This window comes from Benincasa hispida, chromosome 3 (assembly GCF_027475165.1).
Source record: "Benincasa hispida cultivar pf3 chromosome 3, pf3_genome.v1.1, whole genome shotgun sequence".
NCBI classification, from domain to species: Eukaryota; Viridiplantae; Streptophyta; class Magnoliopsida; order Cucurbitales; family Cucurbitaceae; genus Benincasa; species Benincasa hispida.
Genome location: NC_143480.1, coordinates 28,571,851 through 28,597,676, shown reverse-complemented (window position 1 = coordinate 28,597,676; position 25,826 = coordinate 28,571,851). Strand labels below are relative to the sequence as shown.

Genomic DNA, 25,826 nt, shown 5'->3' with positions numbered 1-25,826 from the left:
GGGATCCAATCAACAAAACCAAGTCCCTCTCAGGCCAATGAGAGGGCGAGATCCCTTGTCCAAGTCCCAGAATCAGCACTTAAGGGAACAACCTCTCTACTATCCCTAAAAGCGGATAGGAGTGAATTTCGTCTTTTACCCTAGTCCCCAGCTATCTATCCAGTCTTACCCCTGAAATGGGAGGTTTATTGAGTCGGCGCTGTTGAGCCAACCCTCACCTATTCAAATCTAAGGATAATTCCAAATAAATAGGAGTTCATAATTAGCTCAGGATTAAGGTCAAGTTACCTAGGTCATCGCTTTGAAATAGTCGGTTTTAAACAGTAAACAGCGTTATAAAGTAAGAGTGACTGATTTCGTGGTCTGATCTTATACAAACCCTTTTGCACAAGGACACTCTCACTCCTCATGTCTCAATATGAACGAATTAGGATCATTTCGTTTGTAGCACTTTACAACTCTTTGTAATAACTACAGAGCAGGCCGCATCTAATAGTGTTACCAGAATAAGGTATCCAACCCTATTCATATACTATAGATCATTTTGACTATTTACTCGAACCTGGTCCACCTTTATGTCTCCACATAAAGTTCAAGTACTCATCCAATAGTCAAAGGACTTTCAAGTTTATTGGATTTTTCATAAGCAATACATCTATTCAATAACACCTTTATTGAATTTTCAGAATAAGTTGCATTGTTTACATACCACGAGTTTTAGGACATAAAACCCAATATTAACTTTAGGGGCATCGTGGTTATTAGCCGAGTTGTACTTACGAGCGATCTGTGAAGGGTTGTCGCACTGTTGATTGGTTAAGATGGACACATAATATATCTGCGGTAAGGAGAGTTCAGTTGTCGATCTTTAGTAGAGTGCCTGGAAGTTAACGGATGGTAGATCCCGTGACTAAAGAGTTTAGTCAGTTATTCACATATCGTTGGAGCTTCAAGCTACAGGTCCATAAGGTCCCCTTGGTAGCTCGATGGTTCAAGCTGAGGATCAGTTTTTGGTGTTGATTTGAAATGTCCAAATTGACAAGAGGTAGTTCGACCATATATAATATGATTAGTATGGTGTAAGAGATACATCAAGTAGAAGATTAATGTAAATGAGATTTACATTAAGTGCCCTGGAATAGAAAAATAGCTATGGTTTATATATTTCATGAGATGAAATATCAAAACTATAGGTTATTAATATATTATGGTAAGTTAGATATCATTTATATTTATAATAATATTAATTATTGGATAATTATCTCTTTTTCTCTAATAACCAATTAAGTGGAAGGTTATTGGTGGTTTCATGGTAACTGTGAGATAAAAGGAAAAATGTTTTCCTAATTTTAGAAAAGAAATAAGATTTGCAAAATTGTTGATTTGAGATTTCCAATCTCAGAAAATTCTCACGGAGAAGTTGTCAAGTAAATCAGATTTACTAAGCGACAGCTTGGAGTTAGCTAAGCGATCGTGGAATGTTCTTACACGATAGACACTCAGCTAGACGATGAGCTAAACAATCGCATAGCTTTTGCTAGACGATCGCATAGCTTTTCCTAAATAATAGGACATCGACCTATACGATAGGTTGTTCCATATCCCACTTGCTCAATCGTTTACACGATTATGATTCCTCCGGTTTTCTGCCTCAAACTAAGTCCACTCAGAGCCCACCCTCTGGATTTTCACACCGAGAATACCAAGGTAACCTTCTTTGTGGTGTCATACTCAACTTAACACAGTCGAGGTTCTGTGGAGGCCGTTCGCGATGTTTGGGGTGTTCATGACCTTGATGATCGCTTAGTTTGAGTGTGCGGTGTTCGTGCAGTGTAACGGTCGTGTTGGACGAACGTTCGTGTGTTGCTGTGTTGCTGTGATCGAGCGTTCGTGATCAAGGAACTTGAAGATGATTCTACAAAGGTTTGTTGATTCTTCCCTTGATCTGTAGTAAAGCATGTTTTAATTTCTATTTTATGCATAACCGTATATTTTCGTTTGTGATTGTAATTGTAAAGTTCATATACGATTAAAATTTAGAAAGATCCTTCCGCTGCTCATGGAAATCCTCGTATTCGATTTCCTTCAAACTACACGAACGTCATTGCATTTGTATCAAATACAAAGTGGGTCGTATCCATAGTGTTACCAGGATAAGGTACCCAACCTTATCCCTATACTATAGACCCTTCAGGTTGTATCTTGAACATTGATCCATGTATGTTTCCACATACAGTTCAAGACTGATACAGTAGCCTTGGATGTTAGTTTATTGGATTAAGGGTTATTAAGACAAAAATAGACCAACAACACAAACAATAACATCTATTGAATTAACATCTATAACTCTTTATTGATGATGGTTAATTAATAATATTTATAGTCTACGAGTTTTAGAGCATAAAACCCAACAATTATTGCACCGATGGGGTTCATAAATTTTGGTTTAAGAATGGACAACTAGTTGTGATCGATCGTGGTGTTAAATATGTCAATGTCAAATTACTTTAGCAATTTCATATGTTTAACATTGTCGACATTGTCCACAACATTCTACTGCTTGTAGGTATGGGTATTTTTCTTTCTGATGATATTGATGTCTCAGATGGAGCTCCTCATATTTATCCTTATGTTGAAGCATTCATCATGCATGTTCGTATCTTTCAATCACAAGCCTTGAGTGTTTTCATTCGACACAGTACTGATTTATTGAGGATGTCAATTAATTGTGCAAATGAGTTATATATGTTAGGGTCAAATGCTGATCAAGGCTCTAGGCTTTTGTCAGCTGATACATACTTTAATGACTCAACTTATATTCTTGCTAAGGGGAAAGAGGATTTCGGGCATACTGATTGTTTAGATTGATTGTTGGTTTCTTCCTTACTTACCCAAGGGAGAGAATCTGTTGTTAACGTTGGCTTTTTTGCAAGTAAAAAAAAATAGGAGAACGAGTTTGGTTCGGCATCCTAATACTATAGTTCTTTATCTAGTCTAGTTTGATTGTAGTTGATCTGATCTTGTTTGGTTTCTATTGACTGCTTTATTGTATGATTTGTTTTACCTTAAAAAATAGTCAAAGGGAGAGATTGTTAGGGTGTTTGTTATTGGAGTATGATTAGCTTAATTATTACAGACAAAACTTGAACAACATGTTCATGTAACATATTCCATGTCGTGCTAATTCTTCCTTGAGATTGGTTCCTTAGATGTTGATATGTGTAATGCATATTTGTTGGTACGTTTTCTTGTCCTTTTCAGCATATCATACATGTCGTGACATCGTCTATGACATTGTTACCTGACAGATAGAAAGTTATGCAGAATATTTCTTCCTTATCTGTCAGCAGGATTTTCCATATTTTGTGACTTGTTGTATTTTTCCTTACAAAGTTGATTCATTCTTTCCTTGAATATATTCTCAACCCTACCCAAATATATGTGATGATTAGGGTTGGCCGTTTTGAAAAATATTCAAGTCATTTTCTTATGTTTGTGCCGAAAAACACAAGTGTGTCAATCAATGAGATTGTGAAGCTTTTGCTATTGTTGATCTTGAGTGTCTCTAGATCTTATTGATTCGTTCAAAACGAGTTTTGTTTTTGTGGTAGTTGAACTTGGATTCATAATCTTTGTTGATCTTGAAGTTATGTTATTGTTCGTTGTTGAAGCGTGTTTCGTGAGAAGATCGGTTGGTCTCAGGGAGAGCCTAAAACATCATCTATTGAGAAGAGATTCTCTAGTTTAAAGGGAGCCTAAGTTCATAACGTGAAGAGATATTCACAAGAAGGTGGAAAGATACTAGTAGATAAGGAATCTCACACTTAAAAGGAGCCTAAGTATGTTGAAGTTGAGGGGATCTCACACTTAGGGGGAGCCTAAGTTTCATTGAGGGGGAGTCTCACACTTAGGGGGAAGCCTACGTGATCATTCTCTAAGTTGAGCTATTCGAGTGTCACTGTAATTGCCATTTATTTACAGATAAGTGCATCGTTGTAATTGTTTGACTTTATATTGGTGAATATATCTTTCTATGAATACACTACCTCTCAGATGTAGATGGTATTGCACCGAACTGGGTTACTAAACTTTATATTCTATTCTGGTTTTAGTTTTTTTGCATTTATTTATGATGTTTCTGGAAATATTGTAACATCCTGTACGACAAGTTTGGTCGTGTGTTAGATAACCTAAATTTGTACATCTCATAAATAGAGATGTCTAAAAAATGATTACCAAATTTGTTTTCAACCCAACAATTGCAAAAGTTGGAGATCTAACCTTTAACTCAAGGAAAGTATTGTGTGTGAATGACCATTGTGCATAGCTCATTTTAGCCTAAAAGATGATTGTCGATTGTCATATATTTAAACATTAATCACACATTGAATTTATATATAGTCTTTTTCATTGATACTGTCCACAACATGTCCATATGACAAATTTATTAGACAAATGTAAATAAACTTGAGACATGTTTTACCCATAGCATTGTTCAAAATAAAATTTAACCGACTATAAGCGAAATTAGGCAAATACTTTGGCCACCCTCCCTAGGAAAAAAAAAAAAAAAAAAAACAATTTGCAGCTCCACATTTGGATGGAAGAATGTCCACAAGAACTCACAACAAGAAATTATGCAACCCTTAGCCATTTCGTTTCAGCAAGACAATCAACTTAACTTTCAAGTCAAAGAATGTTATGCAATCGACCATTAAAGAATACAAAAAATGTAAGAAGAATCAACATACAATTATACGTAGTCTACTAACGGTGTATTAACTACATCCATGAGATAGAAAGAGAACAGTATTATTAAATTTATATAGCGCACTACGCTAAACCTTATGGTCATAACTACAAATAAATAAATATTCCAAATACGAATTCAGAATAGGTTCCGGAGTCGTTGCCCCTGAACCCTACGAGGGCACGCTACCCCTAGACTTGAAGTGCCAACAAACAAATTCAAGCTAATATTTGATGTATACCCTCCAAGCTAATTTTTTTTTTCCTAATTAATTTTAGAAAATATCTTAAATTTATTTTTTGCTTCTTAATTTAGTTCCATCCAAACCATTTTTTAAACCATCACAGCTTTCAAAATGTAGCATTAAAAATTAAGGGTTTTGTTTGGTAGAGAATTCAAATTCTGATTTAAAAATTATTTTTGGATTCTATGATTCAAATAGTGCAAATTCTGAAAACAAATATTTTTATGTTTTCATTATATCGAGTTTTAATTTTCAAAGTGTAACATTATATTAAATAAAGATAAAAAACCATTAGTGATGTTATAAACTCAATTTATTTTTACATAAATATAATATGTATTATGTAATGTAATATAAATAATGATAGTATACATTTTTTTTAATATAAATTATATTCATAAATAAATTAATAACAATGTTTTGTTAATTAACCAGTTTTATGATTTATAAATATATAATATCGAATTCCTTCATCTACCAAACACATATTTATATGTTAGCCCTACGGTCAAAAGAAGAAAAAAAAAAGTGTTGTATATGAAATTTAAACAAGTTTGATCAATAGAGGGGATTGGAATATCCCCAAAAGAATGATATTAACTATAACGAAAAAAGAAAATGTCCTCAGAAAGCAAAATCAAAATTGACATAAATTTGTGTATATACAGAGGAAGCAATCGCCATGGCAATGGAAATCGCAATCCCGAGCGATTAAGAAGCGTCTTGCAATTGCAAGACGGCGGCGCCAGGAGGCGGAAGAAAGCTCTCCATGGTCAAGCCCCAGACATTGAAATCGACCTCTTCGATCTTCCAAGTCTCCTCCATCTCCCTCTTGTGGTTAGCGGATTGTTCGCCATATCTGAAGACGGTGACGTTGGTCTTGCCACTGTGGGCAATGTTGACGCCATCAACGTAGCGGTAGGTGTCCATAAAGGACTCGGTGCTGGTCTCCCAGAAGACATCTTCGTCGCTTTTGGTTCGCATCCGTAGAAGCCTAGAGTCCTCGAATTGGATGAGAAGACCAGAGCGTTGGCTGAAGTATCCCCAAATTGTGTGGTGGATTATCTCGTAATTAGGGCCGCTTTGTGCTTCCCGAATTGCGGGGCTTGTTTCCAGCTTTAGAATGAAGCAGTCTTCGTCGTTGATTAGTTTTTCTCCGATGCACATTGCGTCTATGAATAGGTTCGCTGTTGCTCTTGGATCCAAACCCTGCCCCAACCCCAACTCATCTCATTAATTTTCCCAGTTTATTCTCTTCTATCTTCTTTTTAAATCTTTATTTTAATCTATATTCCTTCAACTTTTGTTTCTTCTCGTAAATTTTGAAAATGTTAAATTGCTTTTGCCATATTTCATGTTTAATGATGTGTAATCTTAAACTTGAAAATGCATTTTTGAGAATAAATTATAAATATGTCATAGTAATTTAGATACGTTGGGTGGTTGGGGGAAGAAACAGAGAGATGTATGATTTACCTGAAGAAATCGGCGTAAAGGCCTAGGAGGGCCGGTAGAAATGGGGGAATGTTGATTATTAGAAGAATGTCGCCATGAAAGCTTTCCATTAGAACCACAAATAACCTTACAACCAGAAACCACAAGCTCCAAACACCATAGATCCGGATTCTTCTGCCAAAGCACAAACCCTCCGATCTCTTCCGTACTCTTCTTCACCTCGATACTCTCATCCGACAAATGAAAATCCGACGCTTTAATCTTCACCTGCCCCGTCACACACATACTCTGCACCGAATTCAACGCCGCCGGTCCTCCCGTCGCCGCTATATACTGTTGCACGATGTATTTCGCCGTCGAAGCCTCCTGCAATGGAGGAAGGAATCCAATTAAAATTCAGATGGACGAATTAAAATAGGGCAAAAATGTCGAAACTTACAATGGAGCAATCTCTGACAGGGCGATGAACAGAGTGGCCTAATTGGACTTGAAGAGGAATGAGAGGAGATCCGACGAGGTAGAGGAGAAATCGTAGCTCGTTGAAGCGATTGGCGATGATAGGAGAAGACCATTTGTCGGAGGTTTGAGCTTTCATCCAGGTGGACATGTTCTGCCAACGGAGAGTGACGTTGCTGCCCATACTGGTGAACATTTCTTCGGGGATTGGGACCTCCAGAATGGTCTCGAGGCCGTCGTCTCGGTCGATGTTGGGACAAAGACGCCTCATCATTTGGATTTTTCTTGTTTTCCGTCTGAAAGGGAAGAAAGGGGAAATGTGAGGAATAAATTGAAATGGATATGGATGGATGGATGTGCTAAAGGCTCTCCTTGCTTCTAGTTCTCTTGTGGGTATGACCATTCTTATTGGTTTATATCTTTCTTTCTTTTCATTCTGTCTATTTATATACCAACTCAATCAACACTTTTTTTTTAAATATATATATATATATATTAAATTTAATAGTCTTAAGTTAATTTTATCCAAAATGTTTAATAATAGTAATGATACTTTATAATAAGGTATTTTTTCCCTTTTTTTTTCTTTTTGAATTACCTTTTTGATACTTAAGTTTTGGATACAGCTTCCATAGACCTAGAGAATACTTGTTTTAATATGGTGTTTCTAATGAAGAGACTGCGTACCTCATCTAACTCCTTATTCCCTTATTTATAAGCTCTATGTGGCCAAATCATTTTCCCTAGACCTTGGGATATCCAATTTTCCCCCGGGGCTTCAATATGCGTAAAGCTTGATTCTGTGGGCCAAGGCTGAGTGGACCGAACCGACTTTGGGCCATGTAGGCCCTCTTCTAGAGGCCTATATTGGCCCAAATTATGCTTGGTATGGATTAGTTGGTGGAAGGCCGAGGCTGACTGGACCAAGGGCCAAGGCTCGATTGGTCTTTTTCCTTACGCTCGTTTCCTCCTCTTGACTTGGTGGTTTGCCTGTTTATTGTAGCTTTTATGGCCTAGTAGCCTTCTTTCCGTTGCGATGTCTTCTTTACCCTCTGACCCTAAAATCACTCGTGACACATTTACAAATAAGTTTCAAAACGTTATATATTTTGTCTAAATTTTGAGTTTGGTTTCCATCTAGTTCCTAAATTTCATAACACTAAATTTTACATGTAAGATTTGAGTTTCAGTTTGGTTCATTGGTTTCGGAATTATGCACTTTTAATCTTGATTTTTCATTACATACTCACTTTCAATCATTGACGTCAATGTCTATTAATAAATTTTAAATAATTATTAACAGGAGATTTAAATTTAGTTTTTATATTGTTGAAAATTAGTAAAAACTTATTTGTTTTTAATTGTTTTAATATTTTAAATTGATTAACATACATTAACACAACAAATGAAATTGAGTATTGAAAATCAAGATTAAAAGTGCAAATTTTAAAATCTAAGGACTGAAATTGAAGCAAAACTCGAGTATAATTGTGATGTTTTGAAACTTAAGAATTGAATTGAAATCAAATTCAAAATTCAAAAACTAAACGAATAACATATTGAAATCTAGAGACCAAATGGAACCTAAATCCAAAACCTAAGAACCGAGAAAGTACTTTTCCTTTTTTTTCAATTAAAATAGCATTCTGGCCGAGAGTATTAATCTTCACCTTGCTTTTCATTTCCTTTCATTTTGATTACAATATTTTCAATCGTCACATTTTAGTTTTCATATTTTTAATAAATTTTAAATTTAGTCTATGAATTTTTAATACAACAGTATTTTACATGTTCTAAATCATGTTATTTTATATTGCATGTCTTAGCTATGAACTATTTATATGTAATTTAATTTGATTTCATTCAATTCAACCAGTTACTTCTTACTTTTTTTGCCTTTTTTTTCCTTTTTTCATTTAAACATCTCACGACACGAGCTGACGACAGCCATGCAGCACTTATATGAAAGTCAGTACCATCCCGTTAAGGACAGGTTTTGTTGGTCATATGTCAAAGGCTGGTAAAGACCAATTCCTTCTTGTCGGGCAGAACTAATCCACAATTAGTAACAAGGGAATCTCCATTACCAATCATCCCAAATAAAAGGGGAATTGGTCTATGGTAGATTCAGTAATAAATAAGAGTTCGAAGTTCTACCTCGTGAAAAAAAAAAAAAAAAAGATTTCTTTGTGTAATTAACCATTCCTTTTTCTTTCTAAAAGAAATGAAATTATGTTCAACTAAGCAAATATGTCATGGTTAAACGCATAGCTATTGCCTTGATCCCTTTGTCTGCTGGGGTCAGTCCATTGATACGTTCATTGGGCTCGTCGTTAGGAATCCTTGTCAATTGTTCTACTCTCAGAGCAATTACTTAGAAGTACATTTTAAATAGAAAAGGATCCCATGATCCTAAACCGATCTTACCTGGGATCGCAAAAACAAGAGCATAGAAGTAGCTAACAGACAGGTTTCACTAATTAGTAAATTGATTTTGAATAGTGTATTTTGAATTATATAATTAGTTACTTAATTTTAAATCTTTCTATTGAATTTAAATTTTAGCCAATTTCTTAAAATAAAAAAAGTACGTTTTTTTTTTATTTCTAAAACTTGGCTTAATTTCTAAAAACACTCTTAAATAAGATAACAACTCAAATAAACCAATAAGTGGTAGTATTTATAAACATACTTTTCAAAATCCTAAGTTATTAAACATAGTCTCAGGAGTTAATTTTAATTGATAATAGGAATACATAATGTTTGAGACTGAGTTATTCACATGCAAAGTGTTCAAAATTGTATGTCAAACATAGTTGTTTAGGCTTACGGAATAAACCTAATGATCCATGATTTGTGTTGACTATTAAATAGATAAATGCTAACCATAAATAACATGACCAAATTAATTTCATTGTTTCACTTTTCCATAATCTTTCTATTTAAGGCTCAATTTTAGAATTAGTTTGGAGAGGGCAAAAACAACTTCGAGATATATTAATGGGAAGATTCATTTAAAATCGCTTTCTATTTCCGCCTCTTATTACTACGAACCAAACAAGTCTTAGATCTTTTCTCAAATTATTTGTGTATTTAAAATATAGCAAAACTAAGCGTACATCACCATGAACCAACTTCAATACACCTTAATTGACATGAAACTAGTGCTACCGACTTTGAGATAAGAGGGTCGCCCCACATTATGAAGTAGGGATAATAATAATAACAATTAATGGGAAAAAGAAAGGCCACGGGACGGAGAGTAATGACCACTTCACTGAATCTCAAACCTAAGATCGGTATCACAACAGTAATGGAATGGTAATTGTAGTCTAATTTATATCACCACATTTATAAAGAAAGAAGAGGGGAAAATATCAAGTAACAACAATGACATGGCTGATATGGTTGATAATAAATTTGTATCTTCTTGTAAACAAACAAGAAAAACCAGATGCTATAGGAATAAAATTGCAAGCAATAACAACACACCTTTTCAACTCCTTGTTGCATGGACCAAAACGAGCATAATTCAACAAGGCACGGCTTTCCATTTCATGTCCAACCCCACATTTCTAACCAAGAAAAACGAGAAGGCCACTACTTACTCGTCCATGTCATTGTCTCCCTCACCTTCACTTAAATCAAGATCAGCAAGCAACTCTTCAAGTGGTACTGAAGGTCCATCTTCCCCATCAGTCATTTCAGATGGTTGGTATTCTCTATTTCGGTACAATGATATGTTGAACCTCAAATCTGGATTCTCCTCCAAATCTCTCAAAAACTGTTCATACTCGGAGTTCCTCTTATCTTCCTCTGCTTTACCTTTATCATCAACGTCCATTTCAAGAGATTTAAGCTTCCATGCTCGAGGCTTTCCACGCTTTCTCAGACGCTTTTCTTCGTAACTCTTCTTGATTAAAATTGCATCTGGAAGCTCAAGACCCTTGTATTTTTCTAGCTCCATATCATTACTATTGGCTCCATAAAGATCATAACCAAGAGCATAATCTCCAGGGTTCAAAATATGACCTAGATGGGTTTTTATGGAGAATATTGTGTCATTCCTTCCAAAATCAGATAAGCGAGCTACTTGAGCATAGGCCAACATATACTTGGAACCAGCAACATTGACTTCAGTAGAAACATTCTCTATATCCAATACAACATATTCCACAAGTTGCCTGCTAGTAAGTAGAGACCTAAAGGATGTCCTCCAATACTGCTCAGCATCTAAGAAGCAGTGCCTTAAGGTGAATGGATCAAGTAAAGCAATAGCATTTGTAACTTTGGTGCAAATTACAAGAGGACCAAGATTGCCTAAACTAACAGCAACCTTAGGAGGCAAGCATATTAAATCCTCACGGCATATTGGGGATATTTCAACAGAGAAAGTGTGCTTATGGTTGTGGATATTACTCTTAGGATCATGAGAAACAAGTTGTTTATCGTGGCGGCTCCTGATTGGAACAACCTTTCCGATAAATTCCACGAACTTTACACCATGACTCCTATTGGAAAAGAAAAAGTCGATACCTTGATCCATCTGTTTGATCCTTATGGCACTGGCAGCAGCACCATGCTTTAGTATCAGTTGCTCCAAGAAGAAAAATGTACGGCGGTGAGGGACGTGCTGCCTGAGTTGAACAGAAGCCACCCACTGGTCAGGGTTGGCCTGAACCCTTGAGCAAGACTCACATAAGTGATCCTGTACAACATACTCCACAACATAGGACTGTTCCAAAATTGCTCCATGTAAGACTTCTTTCTGAACCTTCAACTTTACCTTGATCCTTTTGGAATGGGGTTCAGTCCAAACAAATTCGGCATGTACCAGTTTAACTTTATTCAAATTTTTTAACCTTTTGATACAGAATGTCAATAGTTCCTTTGATTCTAATTGCGCTTTAATCCAAGTTCGGGGTGGCTGCAAGTAACTCTCGCAATCTGGACAATGCATGATAGTCAATTGCTTTTGTAAACCTTCAGTTATGTCAACTTCCGAACACAAGCACTTGACACACATATTGGCAGCATTTGGTGCCATGGGAATCCCACATTTGCAACATAAGACGCTGCCAATGGTCTGTTGAACAGCAAATAATCCTGTTTCTGCAGCCATACTATATACTCCTAACAAAGATGAACAAACCAACACCAGTTAAATTCGTTCTTAATATAAAGTAAATAAATTCGTAGGAAAGGTTAAGAAAAAATGAATACAGGCCAAAATCCAATACCTTGTTTGGCAGGATTTGAAATCAGATTGATTTCCACTGTTTGGTTCAAATAAAAAAAAATGAAATTCAATATGATTTAGTAAGCCGTGTTGAAAAATTTTCCTTCCAAAATGAGAAGGTTCAGAAAAAATACAGTGAAAGTCTGATATTAACATTAATCACAAGGTATGGAAAACAGAGAATTCTGATAGAATTTAACCACAACAAGAATCTTCAACTAACAGTAACCTAAAACCAAAATAGGTAACTAATCAGAAACGAACTCAACAACATCCGACTAACAAAAAGTAGTAGGATTGGCATGATTTTAAATTAAATTTGAACCGATTCCAGTCTTTCCTATTTTCAAATTTATTGAATTGGGGAAAACAAAATGAAAACAACAATGATAATAAAATTCAACCATGCAAATTAACATCGATTGACTGAGAGATTGGCTACAAAAGATTGAATGTGAACCTGAAGAAGGCGGTGGGCAGTCGTGCGGCAGCTGCAGCAGAACAATGAACGGCGTGCTGGCGTGGTTCAGTAGAGGGAGATAGAAAACGAAGAGAGAAAAAGAAAAAGAAAACAAAAAAAATGGAAATCGATATATGAAGAAGGAAGAAGGAAGAAGGAAAAGAGAGACTAGGGCTATGGAGAAAAGATGTTGGCCTGAGATGCCGAAGACGAGGGCTATGGCGGCAAAGGAAGGAAAGGGGATTTGGGTTTTTAGGTTTTAAGGGTGTTATCGTAATTATGTACATCCATTTATTATGACGGTCAGCTGGAAAAACAAAATCCTACCTTCTTTTTCCTTCTCAAAATCGTCTTGTTGCGTGTATGTATACACCAGGTCAAAATAAACTATGTTTTAGAGAAATGGTCAAAAATAGGGGGAAAAAATATACAAACAATTTACATACTATGGCAAAAAATCATATCAACCGATATTTTTTAAAAAATTTCAAAATTACCATCGATTTCCTATGGTGATTTTCGATCTTCTTCTTCTTTTGAGCTTCATTTTCATTCAATTTCAAAACAATTTCGTTCCATTCCGATCATTCCTCGATCTCAATTCATTTTCTTCTTCTTCATTGATTGATTTCATTGTTCTTCACCATACAGCTCATAGGTTTTCACTCTTCTTTGTCAATTCCATCAATCACACAAGTACAGTTCTTCTTCTCCTTCTTCTGTTGTCTTGTAATGTCGCATATTTCATTGCCAAGTGAAGAACAATCCTTATTCTTCAAATTTCACAGTATTCTCTTTACTCTAATGCTTTATTCTGCACACAAAAAAATTAAAAAATTTAAAAAACCCAACAACTATTCTTGTATGCCCCAATTTCATAAATCAAGTTATTGAACTTTTCCTCCACAATTCCAACAAGTTGCTGTATAGAACACTGCAAAGCTATTTTGGAAGCCAGTTAATCGAAAATTCAAAATTAGTACGTGTTGTTCATCTTAGGGAGGATTTGATCGAAAAGAGTTGATAGAGAGAAAAATAGACGTCTATCTTTGTCTATCAAGGATAGAGAAATATAGAAATCTATCTTTGATTGATCTTCACTTGATTTATAATAGCTTATATAGTTTGAACATCAAATTTTTAAAATTTTGAACACGACCAGCATCTTATTCAACTAAAAGTGCATAAATGATTGATGATGTATAGTATTATTACTTGTTTATCTCATATAGATTAATGTAGATGCCTATCTGATAGACAAAAATAGAACTCTATGTGATAGACAGAGATAAATGCCTACATTTGTCTATTAGGGATGGACAAAGATAGAACTCTATCTTTGATTGATTTTCACTTGACAGTTCTAAAAGAGGCAAGTATATCGAAAAGTAGTCTTTTGTTTTTTTTATATTGAAAAGTAACTCTCTATTAATTAATTCTTTATGAATCTAATTCACTTGAATTAATTAATTTCAATCTTATTCAAATATTACTTTCCAATTTAATTATAGATCATATCCATAATTAATTATATATTAATCACATTAACATATAGTTTCCTCAAGTTAATTTGAATAATTCAAATAATCCTGTAGTAAGCTAACGAGGGGACCTGGTGGACCTATAGATCAGAAGCTCCAACGATATGAGATTTGTTGGGATTGGTGTCCTAAATCTCTTTGTAATCTCGTAGTTTGTAAACTTTGTATAAACATATTGTTGTTAATAAAATAAGTGTTTATTTTATAAGCATATACTCAATCCAATAAACTAAAATCTGAGGTTATTTCATGTAATTTAAACAAGTATATAAAGACATACAAGTGGATCTTATTTAAATAATAACCTAAACGGTCTATAGTAAATGGATAAGGCTGGGTACCTTATCCTTGTGACACTACGGATACGACCCGCTTTGTAGGTATTACAAGTATTGTAAAGTGTTACAAATGATATGATCCTGATCATTCATGTGGAGACATGTGAGCGGGGTATCCTATACAAAGAGTTTGTATAAAACCAGATCACGAAATTATTAGTCTCTTTATATAAAATATAGACTTACATTTCACTAGGATGACTATAGGTGACATGACTTAAATCCTGAGTGAGTTGTGAACTCCTTCTCACAAAGGGGTCCTTTGATTTGTATGGGTGAGAGTGGCCAGATTGCCAACTCAACAAGCCTACCATTTTGGGGATTCGTCTAACTGAGGAGTTGGGAACACAGCTACACGAGACGGAATTCACTCCTTCCGGGGCAAGTAGATAAATTGCTCCCTTAAGGGCTAATTCCGGGTCTTGAACATAGTGGTCGTACCCCTCTCCTAGGAGGGACTTGGCCATAGTTGGACTATGACTTATTGTTTATTAGAGGGATCAGTGGTACTTAAGGAGTTGGATGTAACTACAGAGGAAAAATGATAATTTTGGCCCAATTGTACTTACGAGTAATTTGTGAAGGGTCATCGCACTGTTGATTGTTTATATCCAATAAACATAGAAATTTATCTGTAATGTGAATAGTATAGTTGTCGGTATTTAGTGGAATGACCGAAAGTTAATGGATATTGGATAATTTAATCAAAGAGTTTAATTAATTATCCGAGTACTATTGAAGCTTCAATCTACAGGTCCATAAGGTCCCCTCTGTAGCTCAACAGGGATTTAATTGATATTATTTTTGGATTAATTTGAAGTGTTCAAATTGATTGATGGAATTAATTATATATGATATAATTAAAATAATTATATATGAGATATAAATAATATAATGTATTCGATACATTATAATATAAGGTAATATGAGAGAAATTTGAATGTGATTCAAATACTAATTATATGAATGAGATTCATGTAATTAAATTTAATATGAATATGATTTATATTGAGAAAAATTGATTATTTGAATATGATTCAAATATTAATTATATGAATGAGATTCATATAAGTGAATTTACTATAAATGTGATTTATATTAAATGTCATGTATGGTTGAGAGAAAATACATCTATAGGTTATATTGTATTTGATACAATATGTAATTATAGATTATGTGTTATATGGGATATAACATATAGTTTATATACATATAATAAGGATGTTATTATATGTATAATTATTATTAATTTTATTTTATTAAATTAATATTAATTAATTAACTCCCTCCCCCCTAATTTCTCTTAACCAAGTACGTGATGAGGGGGTTAGAGAGATGATGTTGTTGGATTCATATTCCTCTTTGGATCACTAAGAGAAGGGTTCTCTCTGACAGAAACATACAAAAGAGAAAAAATCTCTGAAAATTCCCTCTCCTCCTTTCCATCTCCCTTCCCTCTTCCAAGGATTCAAGCAAAGCCCACAACTCTTGTTTGAATCCTTTATCCCAAGAGAATACAGAGAGTTCTCAAGTGGTGGTATCTCCTTTGGAGAAGGATATCCGTTCGTGACTTGTTCGAGGGATTCTTTAAGAGTAGTTTTCAAAGGTAAGGATTTCTAAAACCCTAAGTTTATCCTTTATTTATTGCATGCTATAATTTATGTAAATGCATATCTTGTTCTTAATTTATCATAAAACTTTATATTCAACAAAAAATGGGATTTGGGACGATTTTGCTTCCGCTCACGGTTCTCTCCAGTTAGAGTTCCTTCAAGATTAATTAGTCAAACTTTTTAACCAAGTTAACCAATATTCATTAATTGTAGGTACACTCCACTAAAGACCTACAACTGCACTCTTCTCACTACATATATATTTTTGTGTCAACAGATATAGACCAATAACAGCGAGTTAATCCTTCATAAGTGTTCATAACTCCAACCGGATCAATTATCGTTTTACCCTTGGGTTACATCTGGCTTCTTAAGTACCAGTGTTTCTCTAATGAACAACCTATTTAAGGTCCAACCAATAAACAGAAACCTCTCTTGGGCTAATGAGAGGATGAGTCCCTTTATTCAAGTCCCGGAGACACCATTTAAGAGAACACTCATCTACTTACTCTCAAAGAGGAAGAAGTGAATTCCATTGTATTATTATATTCCCAACTTCTTACTCAGTTTCATCCTCAAAATGATAGGCTTATTAGGTCGATGATCTGGCTACCCTCACCCATGCAAATCAAAGAATAATCCCTCATGAACAGGAGTTCATGATATACTCAGGATTGAGACTAAGTCACCTAGGTCATCCTATTGAAATAGGAACCAAACTAGTCAACGATGTTATATCTAGTGGTTACTATTTCGTGGTCTAGTCTTATGCAAACTTTTTGCATAGGATACCTCCACTTGCGTGTCACCTACACAAACACGTTGGATCATTACATTTGTATTGAATATAAAGTGGGTCGTACCCATAATGTTACTAAGATAAAGTGCCCAACCTTATCCCTATACTATAAACCCTTTAGGATAAATCTTGAACATTGATCCCCGTATGTCTCCACATACAGTTCGAGACTCATAAGTCAGCCTTTGGATGTTAGTTTAATGGACTTAGGGTTATAAAGATAAATTAGACAACAATACAAATAATAACATTTATTGATTGAACATTTATAACTCTTTATTGATGACCGTAAATTATTAACATTTACTATCTACAAGTTTTAGGGCATAAAATCCAACAGAAGTAACTTCACAAGACAAACTTACAACATTACGAGAAAAACGAGATAGTCTGTCATTTGTCTCGTAAAGTTATAAGTTAGTCTCGTGAAGTAACTTCAAAGGACAATCTATTCATCTTCACGAGACGTATTTATTTTTTCATATTGTTGTATATTTATCTCGTGAAGTTACTTCACAGGACATCTCATGAAGTAACTTCACGAGACGTATTTATTTTTTTTTTTCATAATGCTGTAAGTTTGTCTCATGAAGTTACTTCTTCATGAGACAAAAGACATAAACGAAAGGAAAATTGCAAAAACCACCCGTGAACTATGGAGTTGGTTACAATCACAACCCTGAATTTTCAATTTGATCAATTATCCTTTTATATTTTCAAAATGGTTGCAAATAGGTCCTTTTATTAAATTAAATAAAAGTACATAATTGAAACCATTGTGTCCTCAATTCAAAGTTATCAATAATAGATCCACTCAACTAAACAAATATAGAAATATAGAGCAGATATTGGTATTTACCATTGAAGTCTATCATTGTCTATCTCAAATAGACAATGATAGAAATCCACCACTGTCTATCTGAGATAGTATTCTATCTCTATCTATCTGAGATAGACAGTGATAGAACTCTATCACTTTCTATCTCAGATAAACAAAGATAGTGTGATAGTGTTTTATCTTTATCTATCTCAATTCAAAGTTATCAATAATAGATCTACTCAACTAAACAAATATAGAAATATAGAGTGCAAACAATATAGGAACTATAGAAACAAATATTAGTGTTTATCTATCATTGTCCATCTTAATTCAAATGTGTCAATAATAGATGTATTGATGTTAAAGTTTATATATATATATATATATAAAGTTCTTAAGATAGATAGTTGACATACAAGTACATTACTAAATAACATTATTAAACAAAAACAGATATTAATGTTTGCTATATAGAAACAGATATAGAGTGCAAACCATATAGAAACTATAGAAACAAATATTAATGTTTACTATATAAAAATGATAGATGGTTATCGTGCATTGTTTGATGAAAAAGAAGACGTTGGAAGAAGACGTGGGAAGAGGACGGGTTTCGGGTGTGAGCGTGGATGTCGGGCCGATTGATGGATAATCCGATTAATCGTAATTAATCGATTGGTTATCCGTGTGGGCTAGGGATACTTTTGGTATTTCACTACTGTGGGTTGGGCTTTTCTTCAATCGTTTTGGACTGGGTTCAAATTTTGCTATTCATTTAAATATTTTAGACTTTTTTATTACATTTGAAAAGACCCCTTCATCGAGTTTCAGTCTTCCATATAAACGCAACTCATTTAAATATTTTTAAAAAATCTCATTCCCTTATTTCCATTTAGTTATATCCAAAAGATTTTTTTGTTTAGAGTTTTAGATTTTGACTTTCAATTTTTTAAACTTATGTTTTTCTAAAACAAAATAAATTTATTATTATGAATATTCTAAAATATGTGTAATTTTGATAGGGCTTCTTATAGATTTGATAAATTTAGTTTTTAAAAATTAGGCCCATAATTTAGACTTATTACTTTTGCAAAAATACCAAAGAACAAGCCCAACCCACAAAATATAAAAAAATTTTGGATATACCTGAAATACACTTGACACATTTGAACTACTAGTGTACACCTAATATAATAGATAAACCGTTGATACACACCTGATAGACTACTGATAGACACTTGATATACTTGATATATTATTGATGCACGATTAAAATGACTTATTTTAAGTGTTTTAAATGGAAGAGCATTTACATAAGTAAAGACTTGTGGCAATTTTGTAATTAAATAGATATTCTTTAACTAGAGCTATTTTATGTTGGAAAGGGAGGGGCTTCCGCACAAAGATGGGTGAGAGGAGAGAGAAAGCAGCACCATACCGCCATACGACGTTGTTTTCCCCTACCAACTCTATGCCGCCATCAATCAGCTTCACCACCTTTTCATTGCCACCGCATTCGCCTACAATCGTCTGGTTCAACCTTTCCTTACAGGAGCTCGCAAAGGGAGCTTACCAAAATGAAAATGGAAATCGACTAGTGAGATGGTTGGCAATCAGACGAGTAGTAGTACGACGAAGCAGGTAGCAGTGATTGGTCGGATGGCTTGGAGATGGAATGTGAGAGTGAGAGGGAAGAAAATGGAACCTGAAGGTGAGAGAGAAGGCTGAAAAGGAATATGTAAAGTTGAAAAGTTGACACATATAGAAAAAGTGTGCGACACGCTTGCAAATTCTAAACTCAAAATGCCACCCAATACAATTTCCCATTTAGACACCCATGCTTAGTGTCTTAATAGTCTATGTGTCATACTACCATCATCTTATGTATTGTGTTGAACATGTATCTTGTAAATCTATGACATTGAGGGAAAATTTCTGGTATTATTACTATATGGAACTCTTCCAATGAGCGATATATATCACTATTATGGTCCATCTTCATTTTACACGAGGATTTCTCATTTCATCCTCTCTTGTTTTCTCTCTCATGTTTAATTTACATTATTCTTTTTATAACAACTTTCTCTCTAGTGTTTAATTTATATTATTTTTTTATAACAGAATTCTCTCTCATCTTTAATTTATATTTTTTTATATTCTTAATTTTTATTTGTTTCATTTTCTCTTTCTTACCACTTAATCTCAACTCTTCACATTCTTTTTTTTTCTTCTTCTTTTTCTTTTTCTTTTTTTTCCCTATCTCGTTTTTATGTATTAAAATTTTAAATTATTCTTTTCCTTTTCTACATCCAAATGAAAATAATAAAGGAATTGATGAAGAAAATAAAAACGGGAGTGAAAAAAAGAAAAAGAAAAGGAAAAAAAAAGAATGTGAAGAGTTGGAATTCCATTATACGAATGAGAAAATGAAACAAATCAAAATTAAGAATATAAAAAAATAAATAAAAATTAAAGATGAGAGAGAGAGAGAGTTATTATAAAAAAAAATAGTATAAATTAAACCCGAGAGAGAAGCTCAGATATGTAACAAAATTAAACACCAGATTACAAGAACGAAAAATAAAGGAAAGACCAGATATGTGCTTGAATCATCCATTTCCTAATTTCTTTCAAAATAATCCTAAGTATAAAAATTCACCCATAGTATTTTCATGAATAACTTTAACCAAAATTTGATAATTAGATTCCACCCAAAAATTTGAAAAAGCTCATTTCACCCACCAATTGAAGTCGAGCCAAAACCTCAGCCGCCACTCACCTCCACGCTTGTCTCCAAAAATTTGGATGTGACCACGCTAGAGGTGCTCAAAAAACTCGATGATCTGAAAAAATCGATCAACCAATTTAACCCGTGTGATTTGGGTTGGGTTAACTTATTTGGATTAGGTTAAATTCAAATAAATGAAAATTTTATGGGTCTGGTTGGTTAATGGATTATCTAATATAACTCAACCCAATCCGAACCAACTCGAATTTATTATTAATTTTAAAATATTTTTTTTTGTTACTCATAACACAATTATTTATACCTATATTGATTTTAATTTTATTTAATTTTAATTTTTTTTAATAATTTATTATTCGACAACTTTTAAAAGTAGTTTCTTTACACTTTAGAAAGAAAATTTTCACTATATAAATTGAAATTGAGTAGTTAATCTTAATTAAATATATGAAAATAATTAAATTAGATTTTTACATATTTACATTTTGCTTCTTTTTAGAACAAAATTTTAAATAAATGATTCGATTAACCCGAACCAACCCAACCCAAATATTTCATGGTTGAGTTGGATTTAGTTCATTTTTTAATAAGAATTATTTGGGTAGAAGAAATTTACAACCCGAACAATTGGGTTGGATCTAAAAAAGTCTTTCAATCCAATCCAAGGAACTACCTTACCAAAATTTAAGGGAGGTAATGCTAAATTTAAATAAATAAAGAAAATCATACACGAACCTAAATCAAACTTATAAGATCATTCAAAATATAGTTCAAATCATTGTAATATTATACCTAATATCCAAGGAAAAAAACGATAAAAATATGCATTCCTTACACAAAATCTAAAAAAAAAAAATCTATACATACATTTTTTTAAAGAAATATCTATATATGCATGGAATAACGCCAAAAATATAAAAACCATACAAATAATATCTTTTTGTGAATATATATTTTGAAGTTAACAGATAAATAAGTATATCCATATATTTATCATTATTTTCTTCATTTCTTCTTCTTATAGGTGGATATATGATATATCTCAATATATATATATATATATATATATATATATATATATATGGTATATGGAGCAATTTCTTTCAACTTGTCCTCTACATATTCACCATCAATCTTGACGCAAAACATTTTTTAGGACCAACAACATGCATATTAGCTACCTAAAAAATCATGCATATTAGAAACCAAATAGCTCTAATAAAGAGATTGTTGAAAAGAGAGAGAAAATCCAAAATGTGAAAGTGATGATATTTGAAATCCTGAACTTATCGAGTTTCTAAAACTCTAAATTCATAAATGTAGGATCAAGGTTTATTAATGAATTCAGATACGTGAAATATTTTTTGGACTATTTATCATAATTTCAGAAGTTATTTCATATTTGATTGTATGAAACGGACTATTTCCAAGTTGGTGGTTATAATTCAATTTAATTTAGGTTAAAGCATTTATAAAACAATATATTATAGTTTTAGTCTATATACTTTAAACATAATCAATATTCAATCTAATAAAAAGAATCTAAAAAAAAAAAGGCCTACTAGTTAAATATCCTCTATCTAAATAGACATTATAATTAGTTATGTTCGTCAACTACTTAAACCGATTACGATTGTGACTCAAACACCATAAATTTTTTCTCTCATGATTGGCTTTTCATTGCAATTTGAAAATAACTTTTTCTTGTGAGTCTATAAACATGCCCGTCATTGACACTAGGGGCTATTTGAGAGGTTGAAGTATAATCAAATTATTGGGAATCAAAAGAGTATTGGAACGTGTAAGATAACGACGACGAAACGAAAAAGAGATCGTAAAGGGTGAAAATGGTGGGAAAGAATGTTTAGTTGAAAAATGAGGAAACGGAATAGATTTAATATTACAAATCGGATTCAAAACACTCAACTCAAACATAGTTTTAGATTATGTATCATTCCAAACACATTCTATTACAACAAAACAAACCACCCCTATATGATAAGGAGTTAATACTCACGTAGTACTAGATTTTATTTCCGTATGGTAAAACCCATTATTAAAAAAAGTGATGATAATTGGAGAATTTTAGCTCAAATTACAATTTTCAAATTACAAAGAACCGGTACACGAAGAAGATTGCCTACATGTCGTTTTCTTCTTTGTGTGGCTTGAAAACTACACGTAGTCTCTTGCTTTACCATCTTCATTGTATACGGGCTCTTCATTTTTGCCGAATAACTTTTCTATCTCTTCCAACGACTTCCCTTTCGTCTCCGGCAAGAAGAAATAGAAGTAAATCAGAGCTACTACACAGATTCCGGCGAACATGAAGAAAGCCCCACCAATCGTAATTGCTTCGTAGATCGAAATGAAACTCATCGAAATTGTCGCATTCATCAATCTGTTCACCGCAATTCCAATGCTCGCCCCTTGTGCCCTCAATTTCAACGGAAAAATTTCAGTGCTGTACACCCAAGTAATCGGCGCCATTCCGGCCGAGTAGAAGGCGACGTACGTATAAACAGAGCATATGCTCAGAACCAACGCCCAAAGCAATTCCCCATTTGAATGTTCCACCATTGTTAAAGCAAACCCTAACATAGAGAGCGCAACTGTCATCCCCGTTATGCTTATAAATAGCAGCCGCCTTCTTCCGATTTTGTCAAGCAAGAACGTAGCGACGAGGATGAACGACGTTTTGATCACTCCGACGCCGACGGTCGCCAGTAAGAGCTTGTCCTTGCTTGTGACTCCGGCTTTCTTGAAAATTCTAGGGCTATATAATATAACTGCTTCAATTCCCATAGCGTGTTGGAAGAAATGCAGGCCAATCGCCGCCACTAGAATCCAACGCACGGCGACGGTTGGAGACAATAATAGCTCTCTCCAAACCCCCTCGCCGTGAGTTTTTCTGTGCATTTTCACTACGTCTTGTTCACAATCCTCGGGGATTCCAGCGGCGAGTTTAATGTCTTTGAATCGGAGCAATGCTTCTTCCTCTGTATTCGACACTTTGGATAGAACTTCTTTGGCGTCTTTCAACCGACCCTGCAACACTAACCACCGGGGAGATTCCGGCATTCTCAAAACTCCGAGAGCTAAGACGAGCGAAGGAATTGCTGCAACTCCAAGCATCATTCTCCAGCCGATTTTCACACCCATTTTTCCGAAGGCGTAATTTGAGACATACCCCGTTAAAATGCCGAAGCTGATGCAGAACTCTGGTAATGAAGTGAGCAATCCTCTTGATGATGGAGATGAAATTTCTGCTGCGTATACAGGGGCAATCATTAACGCAAAACCCACTCCAATGCCGGTGATACACCTCCCCAGCATCAAGATTGCGTAAGTTGGGCCGTACCCCATCAGAGTAGCGCCAATCATGAAGATCACCGATGCTAAAACAATCGTGTACCGGCGGCCAATTATGTCGGAGGTTCTTCCAGCCATCAACGATCCCACCAGTGCGCACACGTTCAAAATTCCAGCTAAAACTTCCACTTGAACCTCGTTGATTTTCATTTCCTCTTTAATGAATATCATAGCTCCACTCATAACACCCGTATCTGCATAATTGAATTTTCAGGTGTAATTCATCAAACATTTCTCTCTTTCTGTTCTTCACAAGGATAAAAAAGAAAAAAGAACTTACCATAACCAAAGATGATGGATATAACGGAGGCAACAATAGTACAGGCCAAAGCATATTTATTGACTTTGTTCTGAGTTCCAGTGGTGGCTTCTCCATCCAAACCACCCACTATTTTCCTCTCCATTTTGGTTGTATCTTCTTCTCCGATCATGGTTTGTTTCTCAGAAAGCTTATGTTCTTCACAATTATGTAGTATAGAAAGAACTCTATTATATTATGAAGATAAGGAAAGAAACTGAGGGGGAAGTCCAAAAGAATTTGGTTTTGAAGACTGAATCGGTTTGCTTTTTATTCAAGAATCGATGTGTTATTTCTGTTGAATATAGATAAGAATGATAAGAACTACTTGAAGATCAAAGAGAAAAATGGTGATGAAGATGAATAATCTGATCGAACAGTATTGGTTCTAAATCTTGGTCTTCGCCTAATGAAAACCAATTTTGTTGTAATTCGTCTTCTAATCAAACTGCTTTTAGTTTCACAATTTAAGATAAAAATGGTAATATCTGTTTGAGTTGCAGTCCTGACTTCTAGCCTGTCGAGTGGTCACTCTCTAAAATCGGGATGGTAGTTTTGTTTTGTTTGTTTTGTATGGATTTATTATTAATCAATTGATGTCTGTGTTGTGGATATGTATTTTTGTGTTGTTTATTTATTTACTTGTATATATTGGATATAACTACAATGTCAAAGTGGGTTTCAATCACTGAGTCACTCACTAAATGTGTATTAATTTCAAAACTACCTTACTGTAAAAAGTTTAAAATTTTATGTGAAAATTAGTTTTTTTAAAAAAATTGAAAATTGGAATGTAAACGGATCTGCCAAAGACTCAGAATTATATTTCATTTTAGGTCATTATCATATTATTTTAGATCTCAAATTTCGTTTAAAAGTCTAAAAATTGGTCAAATTTCGTTCAAAAGTCTAAAAATTTCTACGCCCAACAATAATTTTGAAAAGGTAAAATTATATGGCAAAAAGATATGAGTATTTATTTTTCTTTGAAACACGTAGAAGTTTAAGAGTATTTATTGTTATTTTATGATATAACTTTGTTTTAAAATTAATCATTTGATATACGTACACATGTATTTTTATTTGTTTATTTAATTGCTTGTATATATTGGATAAACTAGAATGTGAAAGTTGTTTCATTCACCGACTCAGAAACTCCTAGTAACATTTATATGTGGTCGATTTTTTGATATAGTTGTTAAATTATCTAAATTTTCATATTGGTGTTTATTTATCTTAAATATTCAATTTGTATTGAATATGTTTTTACTTCTTTTTAAACTCATGTATCGTACGTGAAATTAGATTTTAAGATTCTATTGCATAAAATTCAATTTTTTTCCTCTAAAAAGTTCAATTTTATATTTAATGTATCCATTATCAATTATTTTTAAAAGAAAAAACTGAATATACGAAGATTTTATTAATTAGGGTGATAGTCAGTTTGGTTTTCTCAACTTTTGGGCCAATCGAAAATCAAGTCAAACCGATCCATTTTATGTTTAAAAGAAAAAAAAAATCAAACCAACAAGAGTGCACCTTCCTTTTTAGTAGTTCAATTATGAAAACTCACATACTATAGGTTGCTTCATGAGGAAGAACTTCTTGAACGAGCACATCACAACTTGGACATGTTTGATCGTGGCTTGTTGCAACTTCTTGACTTTTGATCATGTGATAAAGACATTTATATCT

The 25,826-nt window shown here is 33.7% G+C and overlaps 3 protein-coding genes and 1 long non-coding RNA gene across 6 annotated transcripts; 1 reads left to right on the top strand and 3 right to left on the bottom strand.

Moving 5' to 3' along the window:
• Positions 1-5,547: 5,547 nt before the first annotated feature.
• Positions 5,548-7,326, bottom strand: LOC120074751 (spindle assembly abnormal protein (DUF620)). The gene is made up of 3 exons (XM_039027983.2): positions 6,889-7,326; positions 6,471-6,815; positions 5,548-6,203 (listed from the first exon to the last, which is right to left on the bottom strand). The coding sequence occupies exons 1-3, from the start codon at positions 7,306-7,308 to the stop codon at positions 5,706-5,708; spliced, it is 1,263 nt and encodes a 420-aa protein (XP_038883911.1). The 5' UTR covers positions 7,309-7,326; the 3' UTR covers positions 5,548-5,705.
• Positions 7,327-10,163: 2,837 nt separating this feature from the next.
• Positions 10,164-12,961, bottom strand: NMD3 (nonsense-mediated mRNA decay NMD3 family protein). Of its 3 annotated transcripts, XM_039027981.2 has the most exons (3): positions 12,605-12,860; positions 12,146-12,181; positions 10,164-12,038 (listed from the first exon to the last, which is right to left on the bottom strand). In XM_039027981.2, exon 3 carries the CDS (start codon positions 12,025-12,027, stop codon positions 10,510-10,512), a length of 1,518 nt encoding a protein of 505 aa, XP_038883909.2. In that variant the 5' UTR covers positions 12,028-12,038; positions 12,146-12,181; positions 12,605-12,860; the 3' UTR covers positions 10,164-10,509. The 3 variants fall into 3 exon arrangements, with proteins under 3 accessions (XP_038883909.2, XP_038883908.2, XP_038883907.2); XM_039027980.2 differs by lacking the exon at positions 12,146-12,181 and having other exon boundaries at positions 12,605-12,961; XM_039027979.2 differs by lacking the exon at positions 12,146-12,181 and having other exon boundaries at positions 10,164-12,028; positions 12,605-12,945.
• Positions 12,962-22,460: 9,499 nt separating this feature from the next.
• PMT6 (Major facilitator superfamily protein) lies at positions 22,461-24,264 on the bottom strand. Its single transcript, XM_039027982.2, has 2 exons — positions 24,114-24,264; positions 22,461-24,027 (listed from the first exon to the last, which is right to left on the bottom strand). The coding sequence occupies exons 1-2, from the start codon at positions 24,262-24,264 to the stop codon at positions 22,637-22,639; spliced, it is 1,542 nt and encodes a 513-aa protein (XP_038883910.2). The 3' UTR covers positions 22,461-22,636.
• Positions 23,811-24,389, top strand: LOC150037177 (uncharacterized). Its single transcript, XR_016528215.1, has 2 exons — positions 23,811-23,948; positions 24,048-24,389. It is a non-coding gene; the product is annotated as an uncharacterized LOC150037177 (long non-coding RNA).
• The last annotated feature ends 1,437 nt before the right edge of the window (positions 24,390-25,826 follow it).